Here is a 15,176-nt window from a genome sequence, read left to right as displayed (position 1 = left end):
CGAATCATCTCCCACAGGCAACGGAGTCGGCCAGTCTTCTACCATGAAGGGTCCGTGGTCACAGCAGGGGGTCACGTGCATCCATCCTCTTCGACTTTTCCCTGGGGACCTCCCTGTCCTTGCTTGACCGCTGGATACCAGCCTTGGACAGGGTCCACTGGATGTGAGGAAAGCTCCTGGAAAGATCCACACAGGGATGGCCCACAGACTGTTTCCGGGGCATTACCTGGAGGAGGCGGTTCCTTGGCCTCCTGTGGCTTCAGCTGAGAGGCTAGGCTGCCATCTTTCTTGAAGATCTGCATCAACAAGACAGAAGGAAAGATATACCAGAGAGTCTGGGAGCCGCCTGGGGACAGAACTCCAAGGACTAAGATGGCCAGGAGCCACCAGTACCAAGGGTGCTAGCACATGGGCACCCAGGAGTCCCAACCGAGATCAAGCTGCAGGCTGGCAGAATGGTAGGGGAGGTTTTCCAAGCCAGCAGGGCTGGGGAGAGGGGCTCCCCAGAGGGGTTGCATACAGGAAAGGCTGGGGGTTTCTGATGTTCAGGGTCCAGAGAACTCGAGTGCAGCAGACCAGGGGGAGAGACGTAAGGCTGTTTTCCAGGTCCTGAAAGACACATTTCCTGGGGTCACTCACACTGTCCAGCCTCTGTAGAACCCCAGACGTAAGACGCATCACACAGCTTGCTGCTTTGGAGGTTAGGTGAGGCTTTCTACTGATTTCCCCCTCTCTAAGGACCAGAGTTCCGCACAGCCTAGGGCCCCCACTGCGGCTCTAACACTCTCCCCTCCACACCTGCCTCATGTTCTGGTCATAATGCTGAAGGGTCCTCTGCCCCCATGCCCAAACCTCTTCAGCATCGCTGACCATAGCTGCAAGTGTCCGAGGGGGCCAACTCCACCCTGTGTCCCCCACACCGTGTGCCTAGGTACTCTGGGGTCTAAAGACAGTGTGCTCAACGCATAACCTGCAAACCTGGGAATAAGACCGTATTTGTAAGAGGGCCATTGCAGATATAATTATGAATCTCCAGACAAGCTCATCTTAGAGTTGGGCAGGTCCTAACTCTAAAAGAGATGGGAGAGGAAGTGGACACAGGAGAAAAGAGGCAGGCACCGAGAGGCAGAGACTGGAGACAGCCTTAGATTTAGGGACATCTGGAGCCAAAAGGAACTAGAGGAGCCTTGCCCTGGAGCCTTTGGAGAGAACACAGATTTCCCACTTCTGGTCTCCAGAATGGGGGTGGGGCATACATTTGTTTGAGCATCTACTTTGCAGAATTCTATTGTGGCAGCCTCCAGAAACGAAAATGACATTGATCTCATCATAGAGCAAGACTAAGGTCAGGGAGGGGGGAACATCCCTTCCTTCAACAGGGATGGAGGCAGAATGAGGCACGGGCCGAGCGGTCACACCAGCAGCTCATGGGCTGATGGGGGCAGAGTGTGCTGGAGGCAGCCCCCTCATTTTCCTGGATTCTTCCTAGTGGGACAGAGAGCAAACCTGCCGGGCCATGGTGAGATGGGGACAGCCAGGAATCATGTTAGACGGCTTTCTGCTAAGGTTTCTGCCTGGAGGTTCTGCCCTGAACCAGGAGAACGAACTCCTTTATGCCAGGGAAGGGCATGCTCAGTCCTGATGCCTGCCTGGCAGCAGGGGGACATGGCCAGGTCTTGCTGCTTTGACAGGTTTGTGTTCTGACCTGCCTGTGGGCAGCCCCAGGCTTGCACTGACTGGCAGGCCACATCAGCTCTGAGCAGCTGCACCTGCCAGGAGCCCTCTACAGCAGGAGAGGCTGTCGGGGCCGCTTCCTGTGGCACCCCATGTTCCGTGTCTCCGAGTATTTCGAGGGGCAGGCCCCCTGTGGGCCAGCCCAATGGGCACTCTGCTGCAACTCAGATGTGCCCACCGAGGCCTGGGTAATCCAGGTCACACACTGGCCTGGTGGCCTGGTATGCGGGACTGTCTCAGCCCAAGCTTAATTAATGCTGCCACCACAGAAGGCTGGGGCCGACCGATCGAGTGACTGCCACTGCCCTGAACTACCTTGGTTGCCATGCCCACGCTCCACAGGTGGGCTTCCAGTCCCAGGAGTCACATCTGCCCACTTCAGCCTCCGAGGCTGCAGCAGCCTCCGAGGCTGCAGGTGCTCATCTGCAACTGGAGTCGTCTGGGGAGGTGTCCCTTCCTTCTGCTCAGGGAGGCTGCAGGGCAACACACAGTAGAACAGATGTGAGTACCCACCCCACTGTTCCACCCAGGGTGCCCATCCCTGACCGCAACACTCGGCAAGCCCTTGTCTCTAGAACCACCTTGAGCCACATCCAGGGCCAGCTCTGGCCATCGGCCAAGCAGAAGACAGGGTCCTGGTCCCTGTTCACTCGGCAGCTTCCCAAGCAGGGCCTGCGCCTCCAATGGAGGAGAGGCTATGGGGCCTAGGAGTCTCTGGTCCTTCCCCTTGTTGCCTGGGTCCCCCATGTGAACCAGCCAGCCTGGCTCTCAGTACCCTGGGGAAACTCTAGAGATTCAAAAGGAAGGGTTCTGCCTGAGGGCGGCTTCCGAGTCCCAGCACTTTCACCAACATCAAGTGCTGTAGATCAAGTTCATGGCCAGGAATAGGCATGCTATCCCGGCCCGGCCTGCACCCTGCTGACAGGAGCAGAGAGGAGGGCACAGAGGGACTGTTCTTGCCAAGGCTGGTGAGAGGTACCAGAGAAAGCTCTAGAAAATCTCCCCTCTTGCAGGCCAGCCTGAGGCACTCGATTCATAGAGGTGAGCTTATTCAATCCCCACCCCCACCCTCAAGGCGGAGGGGGGAAGCCCAAGAACTAATGGCTAGGGCCTGGGTGGTGATAGCCTCCCCAGGGCTGGCGGTGGGTACCTGAGGAAGAGGGGACTGCCAGGATGAGAACCGCCTCCAGATCACCCCACCCCTACAGTGCTGCTCGGCAGGGTGGAACAGTGTTTACTTTTGTGGAATGTCATTTTAACTATGTAAGGTGTGTTACATTGGTTTATGCTGCATTTGTTTAACCATGTAAAGATGTGTTACTTTGCCTGCCTATAGCACCTGATTGGTCTATAAAAAGCTGAACAGCCAATAGCTAGGCAGCAAAGGGAGAGGCAGGGCTGGAGGGCAGAGAGAACAGAGAGGGAAGAGAATGAGAGACAAAAAAAAAAGGGAGATACCTGGGGCCAGCCAGTCAGCCAGGCAACTGCCAGCCAGCCACAGAAAAAACAGCAAAAGTAGGACATACAGAATGAAAGAAAGGTAAAAGCCCCGAGGCAAAAACGTAGATGAAGGGAAACAGGTTAAATAAAGTTCTAAGAGTTAGTGGGAGAAGCATAAGATAAGGCCAAGCACTCATTAATAATAAGTCTCCGTGTCATGATTTGTGGGCTGGTGGTCCAAGAAAGCCTGCTACAGTTTCCAGCATGGGGAAGCCAGAAAGGTCTTAATGGGAGAAGCCCTGCTGTTCCTTCCACCAGCCTGTGGTCAAGGGATACTCTTCATGCCCCTCCGAGCACAGGCAGGGACCTTACCCCCTTTTGCTGCAAATGGCCTTGGTGGCCAGGCCTCAGAGTCCAGCTGCTGCTGGGCTTAGAACAACCCTATAGTCCTAGAGGCTGGAGTGGTCACATACACACCTTCTGCTGCCCTAAGCCAGGCTGTTCGTGTGCTCTGTTACTCCACACCCACAGAAGTGCTTTAGGAAGCTTCCTGTGCCCATGTCCCTGTCAACCACAGAGCCAGTAACTGTGGCTGCTGTTTGCTCTTCCCTGGAGCTCAGGGCATGTCTGGTCCTCCCATGCCCTTCTACCCTCCCATCCCCCTGGAGCTCAGTCAGGTCTGGTCCTCCCATGCCCTTCTACCCTCCCATCCTCCTGGAGCAGCTGAGTGAAATGGGACCGTACTGCAGAAAGCAAATACACGAAAGGCTTGCTGTGGCAGGTGCCAGGGCCAGCTCCCCTCACTCCAACCCTGACCCACTCACTTCACCACTTCTGAGCTCTCAGAGATTTCCTTGGGGTGGTGGCTTTGGGGGCTTCCAGGTCTATGTCCCTCTGTCTTCTGACTTGTGTCGCAGACCCCCTCCCAGGCGACCTTGATGCTGGGGCTGGAACTCTAGGAGAAATATCACAGGGCAAGCCTGATGTGACCACATTCAGCCAGTCAGTCCCTTTTCGGAAAAGCAGGAGGCGGGTGCACATGGCAGTGGCCACCGTGGGACACCCTCAAGCACTGTAGATGGCACATTCCCACAGGAGTGGACACCAGCTGGAACAAGCTGTCCTGTCCCTTATCAGGCCTATACCCCTACTGACAAACTTCTGCCCTAAGTTGCCCAGAGGCATGGAGAACTCTAGAGTCAGGCAGTCCAGAGTCCCCTCTCCTGAAGGTTGGCCTATGGCAGGTGCTTCAGAGAGAAGTTCACCCATCTTTGTCCCTACCCTCAAGGTGAGGCCACTGTCCTTCTGCTTACAGAGTTATGGGGAGCGCCGAGTGCCTAGGGTTCCCTTGCCCTCACCCATCCGCCCTCTCAGCTGTGAGAGGGGCAGGGGCTCAGCTCCACAGACAGCTATTAGGTGTTCTGTCGGAGTGGCTGGCCTCTCCAGTGCACCCCAGGCCTGTTAGGGACACAGAGGTTCCCACTGCTACTCAACTGCTGGCCCATCTGAGAGATACCCTGGGCCTCCTCCAGCTAGACATTACCCTCCCTCCCTCCCTTCCTCCGTCCATCCCTCCATCCATCCATCCATCCCTCCCTCCCTCCCTCCCACTCTCTCCCTCCCTCCTGTTAGACTCTCCACCTCTTCCACCCTGGGTCTGGAATAACTGCCATAGCTTGGAAGTCTAGCTCTTCCCCCAGAGTGCCTCTGCAGGGGCCCCGGCAGGTCATCTTCTCCCCCAGCACAGTCACCCAGTCCCAGGCCCTTTCCACCAAGAGTGGCAGGTGTGACACAAAGGGGCGGGATGAAGATGCTGGGCGTGCCCACCTGCAGCAGCTTGGTTCGAGCCTGGAGCTCCTGCCGCAAGTGGGCCACGGACCTCTGCACATCGAGGATGGACTGCTGATGCTGCAGGAGCTGCTTCCGGCCGTGGTGCAGGGACAAGTACACCTTCTTCAGGTACTGGATTTCCCTCTGACGTTCCAAAGGAGAAAATTCCAGTTAGGACACCGGAGCAGGGAGGGGACATCCAGGGGCCTCTGCCTCTCAGGCTGCCTGGCCCTCCTCTCCCCTCCCTCCTCTCCCCTCCACAGGCCTCTTGCCTGACCCGCCCTGCTCAGGCTCTTAGCTACCGCTCTGCTCTGAGTTTGGTCAGGAGGCACCAGCTGGAGGCAGGAGGGAAGTTGGGGTACTTACGCACCAAATGACTTCCACTGCCCTGCCTCTGTAACACCCCTTTATTATAAAAGCCTCCCAAGACCTAGGAAACACACACTGCTGTTCAGTGGGGACTTGAGCCCCCAGAGGCTAAGCTACCTGTTGCAGGCCACAGTTAGCAGCAGGCTAAGCCTGGTTTAGAGCCAGGGATGTAGGGCCATGTGCCGTCCTAGATTTCTAGTCCTCTGACCACGGGCTCTTCCAGGTACCACACAGTTCTGAGCATCACTGGAGGGTGGCGAGAGCTCAAGGATGTCCTGGGGCATTGGGGCATTCTGGTCCCCCCAGTGGGAGGGCTGCAGGCCTGCTTCTGGGTGACCACCCCTTGCCCATGCCTACCCGCTCCTTCTCAAGCCTGCTGAGAGCTTGTCGCTGCTTTTCCCGCAGAGTGGTCTGTGATGCCTCACGCCCTACAATCCCCAGACACCTAGGGAAGGGGAAAAGCCACCGGCAGTCTTGAGAGTCTGTTCAGAGAGAGGGGGAGATCCACAAAGCGGGACCCGGACGGCTCCGGCAGCCGGGTACACCTAGACATCCCCTCACAGAGCAGAGTCTGGGGGCCCCAGGGGCCTCAGCCTGGGCTGTCACTCTTCTCTCCCACCATGTTTATGATTGTCTCATGGTCTAGGGCATGAAGGCCTGAGAGGACAGAGTCTCCCACCTGCAGACCACATCCAGGCAAGGGGTTCTCCACTGGCACCAAGGACTAATCCACCCCCAGCATGTCATGGCCAGGGTGGAATCGGGCTGTGAATAGAGGAACCCTTGGAGGCCAGCCGCAGCAAGGCCTAGAGTTTTCTGGATGGGTCTCACTTATATGAAAGTCCTATGTCTAAGAAATCACTCTAAGGAAACAACTTCTCAGTGTTCGTCATGGCAAAAAGTTGGACACACACTAAAGGCCTGTAATTGGGGACAGGCCGAGAGAATGCTGATGATCTGCACTGCCCACCTGTTGGTGGTTATGTGGTGATGTGAGGCTTCCCTGCATGCAGCAGCATGTGAAGCATAAGCCTCCAGCTTATGGGACACACGGGAAATACTGCAGACATCACAGAGACAGGGTCAATGGCTGTTTTCCTGCTTTAGTTTTGTTTGGGACCTTGACTATCTTACCTATCGCTGCCCAGGTCACTGCAGCCATCTCTCTCCATCTGTGTCCAGGTGTGGGGGGTGGGGGGTGGGGGTACGCCGACGGGGGTGGAGCAGGGCCAGCCACAAACGCGAGCTCACCCTATCTGATGCTCCAGGCAGGTCAGCTCCGCACGGGCTTTTTCCTCCAGCACCAGCTCACGCAGCCGCAGCACTGCAGCCTGGTGCTGCGCACGCAGCTCTTCATCTCTCAGACTCTGCTCCAGCATTGCAATAGTGAAGCGGTGGAAGGTTCTGGACTTTTCTGTCCCTGGCTCTGGTCTCCCTGTGCTCCACTGCAGAGAGGAAGAGCAACCTCGCTTTGTCACGACTGGATCCTCTCAGGGGCTGGGCACAGTCCCAGCTCTCGGGAAGATGCCACAGACTCCGAGACGTCCTCCCTAAACGCCCACCAGTTTATCTCCCTCCTGGCGTGCCCTTCTTGGGAAAGCACCCCTTCCTGGCTGTAGGCTCCCAGAGGGGAGGCAGGGTCCTCATCATCCTGGACTCACACCCACCCCAAGCTAGGCAGGACACTTGTTAATCCTCTGCAGAGTTTTGGCAAGGCAGGCGGGGCTGTGCACAGCCCTGCCCAAAGCACCCTGTTGTCTTGCCGGCCCTCAGCTATCACCCAGGGTGGGAGGAACAGCTGCAAAGATGGACAATGGGATGACAGGGTGACCCTCCCAAGACCAGGGCCAGTGGGGACCCACTACCCACCACCAGTATCATGTAGCCTTAAAATCGTGCCCCACTCTTTATACCTTGTAGGTGGGTCTATCTGAAAGGCAGAGCTTGGCTAGAGCCCGCTGAGTGGGAGCTGGGTCCTGCTGCACGGGCTTCAACTCCGAGAGAGAAAGCAGGCCGTGGTTGAGTCCTGAGGGAACCAGTGACATGTGCTTAGGGCCTTTGCTGTAGGAGGGTCTCACAAATGAAGTATGTCTGAGGCGGGAAAGGCTCACACTTGACCTCTGACGTACAGCTTCACACCAGATCTCAAGGCAATGCTGGAACTCTTGGTCCCTAAACAGAGGCTCTGAAATGGGACCCACAGCTGCACACAGAACCAGGCCAAACACAAGGTACTCAGAACAACAGCCCTTGCTCTCGCAGAAGGAGACACTGAGGCCAGAGGGGGAAGGATGTCCCAAGCCTGGCACCACGCAAGGACAGGGACACTGCAGAGCCCAGTTCCCTTGCTGCTGACCCCTGTCCACCACTCTGATATGGTGGGTTTCATAGAGTAGGTTTTTTTTCTCCCCAAGACAGGATTTCTCTGTATAACAGCCCTGGCTGTCCTGGAACTCGATTTGTTCAAGGCTGGCCTTGAACTCAAAAAGATCTGCCTCCAGAGTGCTGGGATTAAAGGCATACACCACCATGTCTGGCCCCCAAAGGCTTTTTACTTAAAAATAATTAAAGGATATTTTTGACATCGTACCAAGAAAGCACAGAAGGAACTAGACTCACCATCACATCTGAAAATGTGTCTTTTATACAGACATATTTACATACATTCTCACACATAGGAAAGAGCATTTTTGAGACACTTGATACCAACAGCCCAGCACAGTGCTCACCGACAGAAACAAAGGAGGGAAGACCAATGACAAGCTCCCAAGAGAGCTAGGCTCCAGCAGAGAGAGAACAAACCGAGGTAGGCAGATCCCCAGGAGAGGAGACAGAACTGAGTCTGGGGAGACAGACAGCTAGGGTTGATGGAATGGTATATTAGAGAGGAAACCACAAAGAGAACCCCATGATTCTATGTTTCTAATACTCAACATCTCTGGTTGTCAAGTGAGAACAGACTGGATCAGTACAGGTTAAAAAGCATCCAGAAGGAGCCTGGGGGCTTTGTGCCTTGTGACCCATGGATCACTGGGCAGCACACGGACACACCATCCTGCCTGGTTTGGGAGGTTTCATCAGCCCCAGTCTTAGTAGTGATCTGGATCCAACTGGCCTGTTACAGAAACAAGACCCAAAAGGATCAGATTAAGTCCAGTAACTACATCTGAGGTCAAAGCTTAAGAATGTGTATCTAGCTGGCGGCGGTGGTGCACGCCTTGAATCCCAGCACTCGGGAGGCAGAGCCAGGCGGATCTCTGTGAGTTCAAGGCCAGCCTGGGCTACAGAGCGAGATCCAGGACAGGCACCAAAACTACACAGAGAAACCTTGTCTTGAAAAAAACCATTAAAAAAGAATGTGTATATAGAGACCGTAGAGTGCTTAGCTCTAAGTGGAATGGCAATATCACACCCTCCCCTCCAGGCTCAGAGATGTTGTGAAAGAGGAGCAGAATGATTCTGAGAGCCAGGGGTAGATCACTACAAGGGGTCAGCGTTTCCTGGATACAGCAAGGCAGTTGCACAAATGAACCCACGCAGTTGATGCGGCATGCACAAGATCTGTGCAAGCCCAGGCCAGACAGAATTCTAGCGTGAAGGTGGGGGAGGTGGGCAGGGAGTCTAATCACCAGCCCAGCTGCCATGGGCATTTGATAGCTGCTGAGAAGGGAAGAATTGGTTTTCTTTAAAGGTGTGACCATGGTAGGTTCACAAGCTCAGGGAAGGCTCCACAGCCGGGAGGGCACAAAGTAGACTCGTGTGTGTGTGTGTGTGTGTGTGTGTGTGTGTGTGTGTGTGTGTGTGTGTGTGTGTTGTGGGGGGGATGGAGAATGTGAGAGTGAGCTGGGTGGTTAGGGTGGGGGTGGATCTCAGTGATTTAGCAGGTTTGAATATGATCAAAAATACAGTTTGAATTTTTCAAAGAATTAATAAAATACTACTTTTTTAACCATCACGTGTAGAAACAAGAATATCTTACACCAAGGTGAAATGAATCCACAACAGCCAGCAGGAAGCAGAGCAGCAGGGAGTCGTCAACTAAAGTCATCAAAGAAGTTACCACCCGGCTGAGGATCTGAGCTCAATCCCCAGGACCCATGTGGTGGAAAGGGGGACCCAACTCCTGCTGTCACCTGACTCCCACATGCAGGCCCTGTTATACAGCCCCCCCTAAGTAAACACATATAAAATAATTTAAATATAAAATAAGTTTTCACAATTGTATTCATATGTTTAAAAGGGTAAGTTCTCTTTACTGGAGGGATGGCTCAGTGGTTAAGAGCACTGGCTGCTCTTCTAGAAGACTTGGGTTGGATTCCCAGAACCTACATGGCAGCTCATAACAGTCTGTAAGTCCAGTTCCAGGAGATCTGATGCCTTCTTTTGGCCTCTGTAGATACCAGGTAATGTACATAAGTGGTACACAACATACATGTAGGCAAAACACCCATACACATAAAATAACAAATAAATAAAGGAGTAATTACAATTATGGAGGACGGAAGAAAAGATCTGAATAGAATTTTCAAAGTGAACCTTTAAAACACTCAAATGAAAAACCACATTGATTAGTGGCAGATTAGATTTTGCTGAGGAAAGAATGCACAGCATCAAGTGTAATCGAAATTCCTGCAGAAAAAGAGAGGAAGAAGAAAAGGTATTTGCAAAAATAAGACCTGAAAGTTTTCCAAATCTGAAGTGATAAACCCACAGATCACTGAATCTTAACAAACCCCCAGCACATGAACATGAAGGAAACCAGAGACTCTCATTACAAAATTGCATGAAAAACAGAAAAGCAGACAGAGCGAACACACAGAGCTCACAAAGCAACAAAGGGACCCAGGGGTGGGTTCTGTGCACACGGAGCAAAGTAAGCAAGGCGACACTAGGGTGGGGCTGTGCTTCCTAAGAATGGGGCTATAGCTCAGTGGCAGTCAAGGATGCAGGAAGCCTGGGGTTTGACCCTGGCTCTGCAACACACACACACACACACACACACACACACACACACACACACACACTAACCTTAAAAAACAAAAATAAAATAAAACGGGTGTACACATATAACCTCAGCATCTGGGAGCCTGAATTAGAATGGCTGTTATGAGTTAGAGGTCATCTTGGGCTACATAGCTCCAGGCCAGTCTTGGTTACCAAGTGAAACCCTGCATCAACAAATCAAACCAAAATTTAACACAAAAGGAGACAGATAAAGTGGGAGGGAAAAGAAAATAAAAGATAGAAGGAACAAGAAAAATGGATATCAAAGTGAACAACTTAAACCTAATTCTGAGGATAATCCCACTCCCTGCAAATAGGATAAGCATTTCTATTAGAAGGCAGAGGCTGGATTAAAAAAGAAACACACTTCAAATACAAAGACACAAATAGAAAGTAAGAGTGTGGGAGGGAGACACCCTTTTCCCTAGTCACAGGAAAGCTGGTGTGGTCTACAGATGTCAGTGCATGTTTTGGAGGGCAGGCGCTGTGGTTCAGGTGGTAATGTGCATGCCTAGTGTGAATGAAGCCACAGCATAACCAGGCATAATGATGCACATTTATAACCCCAGCACCTGGGAGGCAGAGGCAGGGAGGGTCAGAAAGTTAAGGTAGTCTTCAGCTACCGATGAGTTCCAGGCCAGCCAAGGAGACCCCAGGTGAGATGCTAGCATAGAACCCTCCCCCCCAAAAAAACCCCAAAACCAAAACTTACATACGAAATGGAGTTTAGGACAAAGCACACTGCAGAAGTGCCCTGTTCATCAAGAGCTCATCAGAATCCTAAAGGTCGATCATGTGCTATAGCACCAATAGAACTGCCCAGAGAACTAGGCAAGGCCACAATCTGATACTTAAGTAGTGTGCCCCGCACCCCAACAACAGTAGATATGAGGGAACAGCCCACAAGCATGCAGTAGATGTGAGCGATCTGCCACCAACTGCTCTAACTGGCATCACAGGATGTTTCACCCAACAGAACATGTGGCGTAAGCGTGGAGATCAACGAAAGCCTACAGATGTGCTTTGTGGCCACCAGAAATGGACAGAGGGGCCAAGCTTTCCAGGGAAGTGGCTGTGTCAGGCTGAGGGTGAAGCTGTAGGCTGGTGTGACTAGCTCCTTGAGGCTAAAATCATCTGGGAGGTTTTACAATGCCATCCTTACCACTGTTCTGCCCGTTAGCTGCCAGCACGTCACACAGGACGCTCACCTGCAGAAACTGCCCTTGCTTCCTCAGGATGCTTCGAGGACCCGGTGTTGTCTCTGTGTGGGGAGGGTGGTGATCTGAAGGGTCACAAAATCACCAGAGGCCACTGTCATTGCCTGAAACCTGAATTTAAGCCTGCCCTCTTCTACCCTGTGAGGTGGCATCTGGTCCCCGCCTTGGCCTCACCTGGATCTGGTTGTCACTGTGTTGAAAGAGAGTGTGCTTGGCTCTAGGCCACCACACATCTGCTGCTGTTCCAGCTTTGTGGCCTTTGCTGGCCTTTCCTGGGCTGAGGGTTTCTCCATCCGCTGCTGTGAGGCAAGAGTTGATGTTACAGAATGAGAGAGGAGGTTTCACAGCCAGCCAGGCCAGGCTGGATCCCAGAATCAGGCAAGAGAGACATAATACTGGGGTTTGTACATCACACACACCACAGGTCATAAGCTCTGGGCTCCAACAGAGACCACACTGCTCAGTGCCTAACAGACTGGGGTGAGTGGAAGGAAAAGACCCCTCTCCATGACCCAGCTCTGGAACCAGCCATGGGCACCCCAGTGTGGATGTACCAAGGACATAAGTGGCCAAAGCATCCAATCTCTCTTCAAGTACATCCATGGCCCCCAGCTCATGTGGCTCTGTGCTCCCTTCTAGACTGGTGATGCCTCTCTGTATCCACGGGGCAGTGCTCACTTTAGAAGGACCTCAGGCTGGGTGGGATGGAAGGGACACTGGGCAGGGGTAGCACACCAGTTAAAGCCTCAGAAAGGGCAGCCCACTGACCTTCAGCTGGTGTTTGAAGAGAAGTTCATCCAGTGCCATCTGCGTCTCCCATACCTCCTGCTCTGCCCGCTGCCGCAGAAGGGCCAGTGCCTGGTCCTGCTTCTGCTGGTCCAGCTGTCATGAGAAGCCACACCCCAGGGGTCACCTGTGTCTTGCTAGCAACAGACTATAAGGATCACCCTGGTAAATCCCATGCCTGGGCAGGGCCTGACCCTCTTAGCAACTGACTACTCTTTCTGTCTGGGGCTTCTCTATCCAGGTTGAGGGAGAGGGGTGTTTTGGAACCTTCTACTCAGCCTTGGGGCAGAGGCTGCTCACAGCTAACCTCCAAACAGAAGAAGCCTAAAGGGGGCACAGCTGTCACCGGCCTAGCATCACGGAGCAGGACATACCTTCAGTGACTCGAGAAAGCTCAAAGATTTCAGCTGGAAACTGGTCAGGTGCCCTCCATGCAGGCCTTCAGAATGTGGCCCCTTGGGCTCCTGCTGACCTGCAGACCACGGAGGAGGGCACCTGAGTGGCAGGTATGCTCTGGGCCTCTCTCCTGGTTGAGCCTCAGTACTCACAGCTTCTTGGCCTGCAAGGAAACTGAGGCCAGAGGCCGAGAGGGAAGGCCCACGGCGCAAGGACCATGCTAGTGTCCAGCACTTCAAGCAGGCCCCTTCCTTCCCTGCAGCCCTTCATGAGAGCATGGCTGCCATGTGGCTGTATTCCCTCCCTCAAACTCAGTGTGCCTCCTCACTCTGGTCACCATTCATTCCAGAAGCAAGAATCGAGTTAGCATGGGTGACAGGAGCCACCCGAGAGACCCAGGTTCCAGTCTCAGCTCCGTCCTGCACTTTCTAAATGATCCCCCCCTGGCCAACCAGAGCCTCTGGGGGAAACAGCTTTACAGGGCCTGAAAGCTATGGTTGCTGAGGTGGGTATGGGCTACAGACAGGTGAGTCTAGGGAGCTCTTTTGAATTCTGGAGTGCTCCCCCTTAAGTTACAAAGTCCCTGAGAGTAGCAGAAGGGCCTTCTTTTCTTTCTGATGCCCCCCACCCCCCTGCCCTGTGGAGCTTCCACCAGGGGGAGCTCTGGGGAAGAGGTGAGTTTAGGGATTAGCTGTGTCTCTCTCCTGACCCATCCTCTGCCTTATCATCGGCCTCATTTCTGCTAAGAGTTTGCTTTAAGGGAGGGCTCAGAGAATGGTTGGCTTGAACCCTCTGGCCTGGATGAGAGGACCTTCCTGCTAGCCCTTGACAGCGCTCAGTCACTGGCCGGTCATGATACAGGGAGGGCTATGGACAGAATCCCAGTCCTCTGCCCAAGGAGAACCATCCTCCTTGGCGGACTGCATGTCATCACGGGCAGAGAAGCTCAGCCTCTTGGAGTAGGAGCAGATGAAAATCTGTGAACAATAGCCACCCAGTCCCTGGGCATTGACAGAAAAAGACCAGGGAGTAGCAGGGTGCATCCACAGGACATACACTGAGCACTCGAGTACTCTTGTGGGACCCCCATATAATTGGGCACAACTCTTGGGTTGACTGAGCTCCCGTTCATTTACAGAAGAGGCTCCACTACTATGTCCAGGCCCTTGAGGAGACTAAGGTGCCTGGACTCTGTCACCCTCTCATGCATGCATCTGACGGGGAAGCTCCTGGTCTCCTCAGCCATGTCAGTACCCCAACTGGTCACAGGATACATGTCCCTGAGCACTGAACTGTGATCCAGAAAAACACTAGGTCGGCCCCCAGCTGAGATCACCACATGCCGAGAATGACCCTGCCTTAATCCCTAACTCCCCTCAAAAGACAATTAGGAGCCCCCAGAATTCAGCACCACCTAAAGCCAGGACTGTGGGACCCAGTGAGATTGCCTTTTGAGGGCCTGGCAGCCACAGCGGCTGATGGTAGGAAGGATGAGAACCACAAGAGTGCTTCGACTGTGGTTCCTCTGCCCCAGGGGAGACCTCCTGAGCCTGAGAGGAGAGCTCTGCTTCCAGAAAAGCAGCAAAGGGCACAGCTGGTGTTTATCTTTGTACATTTAGAGGAGAAGTGTTGGGGCCCAAGTCTGACCTCAAAACCTTGTATTAGAAAAAGGAAAAAAAAAAAAAAAAAAAAAAAAAAGCCTGGGCATGGTGGCACACACATGTAATCCCAATGTTTCAGAGATGAAGAATAGCAAAACCTGGGCTCACCAGACAGCCAGTCTAGCCTGTGTGGCAAGTTCCAACCAGTGAGAGACTCTGTCTCAAAAAACAAGGTGTGGCTGTCTGAGGAATACTATCCGAAGTTGTCTTCTGATTTGTTCTCTCTCTCTTCTCTCTCTCTCTCTCTCTCTCTCTCTCTCTCTCTCTCTCTCTCTCTCCAAAAAATGTTACATCACAGTTCCAGGTCTTGACAGCTACCACAATATCCCTCATCAGCAAACATTCCACCAAGCAGGGGTGTCTAGGTGCTGAGGTCCAGAAAGTTCCACTGGACAGCGCTGCTTGTATGTACTAATGGCTGGGATTGAGGGCCTTCCTCTTGTTGCTGTTCCTGAGACCTACCAACATTCTGCTCAGGGAATGGCAAATGAGGCTGAGGGATCAGACAGGGTACCCCCCTTGTAAGGAGAGGGCCAGACCCTTGGAGGAGATGGCCATCTTGTCGTGACCAGGAATTGCTCTCGACTCCCACACAACAGCAGACCCTGCCCAGTCAGTCTGGAGGAGGAGCGCATATAAACCCAGCAGTGGGTGGGCAGAGCCCAGGGCATTCTGGGAATCTGGCTGACTGTCTGGAGTACACTTTCTGTGGAGAGATAGGGCTTTCCTCTAGTTAAAT

At 53.4% G+C, this 15,176-nt stretch overlaps 1 protein-coding gene across 3 annotated transcripts in view; it reads right to left on the bottom strand.

Moving 5' to 3' along the window:
• Ccdc187 (coiled-coil domain containing 187) overlaps positions 1 to 15,176 on the bottom strand; it is a 56,838-nt gene that overhangs the window by 5,990 nt on the left and 35,672 nt on the right. For all 3 annotated transcript variants that reach the window (XM_037204680.1, XM_037204678.1, XM_037204679.1), the window contains 12 exons: positions 12,755 to 12,852; positions 12,363 to 12,476; positions 11,769 to 11,893; positions 11,586 to 11,659; positions 7,287 to 7,399; positions 6,625 to 6,818; positions 5,731 to 5,818; positions 5,002 to 5,148; positions 3,999 to 4,129; positions 2,050 to 2,207; positions 521 to 609; positions 227 to 296 (listed from right to left, as the gene is read on the bottom strand). In XM_037204680.1, the coding sequence (XP_037060575.1) occupies positions 227 to 296; positions 521 to 609; positions 2,050 to 2,207; positions 3,999 to 4,129; positions 5,002 to 5,148; positions 5,731 to 5,818; positions 6,625 to 6,818; positions 7,287 to 7,399; positions 11,586 to 11,659; positions 11,769 to 11,893; positions 12,363 to 12,476; positions 12,755 to 12,852 (1,401 nt within the window). The remainder of the gene's footprint in view (positions 1 to 226; positions 297 to 520; positions 610 to 2,049; positions 2,208 to 3,998; positions 4,130 to 5,001; positions 5,149 to 5,730; positions 5,819 to 6,624; positions 6,819 to 7,286; positions 7,400 to 11,585; positions 11,660 to 11,768; positions 11,894 to 12,362; positions 12,477 to 12,754; positions 12,853 to 15,176) is intronic.

The sequence above is a fragment of the Peromyscus leucopus genome, chromosome 4 (genome assembly GCF_004664715.2).
Source record: "Peromyscus leucopus breed LL Stock chromosome 4, UCI_PerLeu_2.1, whole genome shotgun sequence".
In the NCBI taxonomy this organism is placed as follows: Eukaryota; Metazoa; Chordata; class Mammalia; order Rodentia; family Cricetidae; genus Peromyscus; species Peromyscus leucopus.
This window is presented reverse-complemented; position numbering and strand designations above follow the sequence as displayed.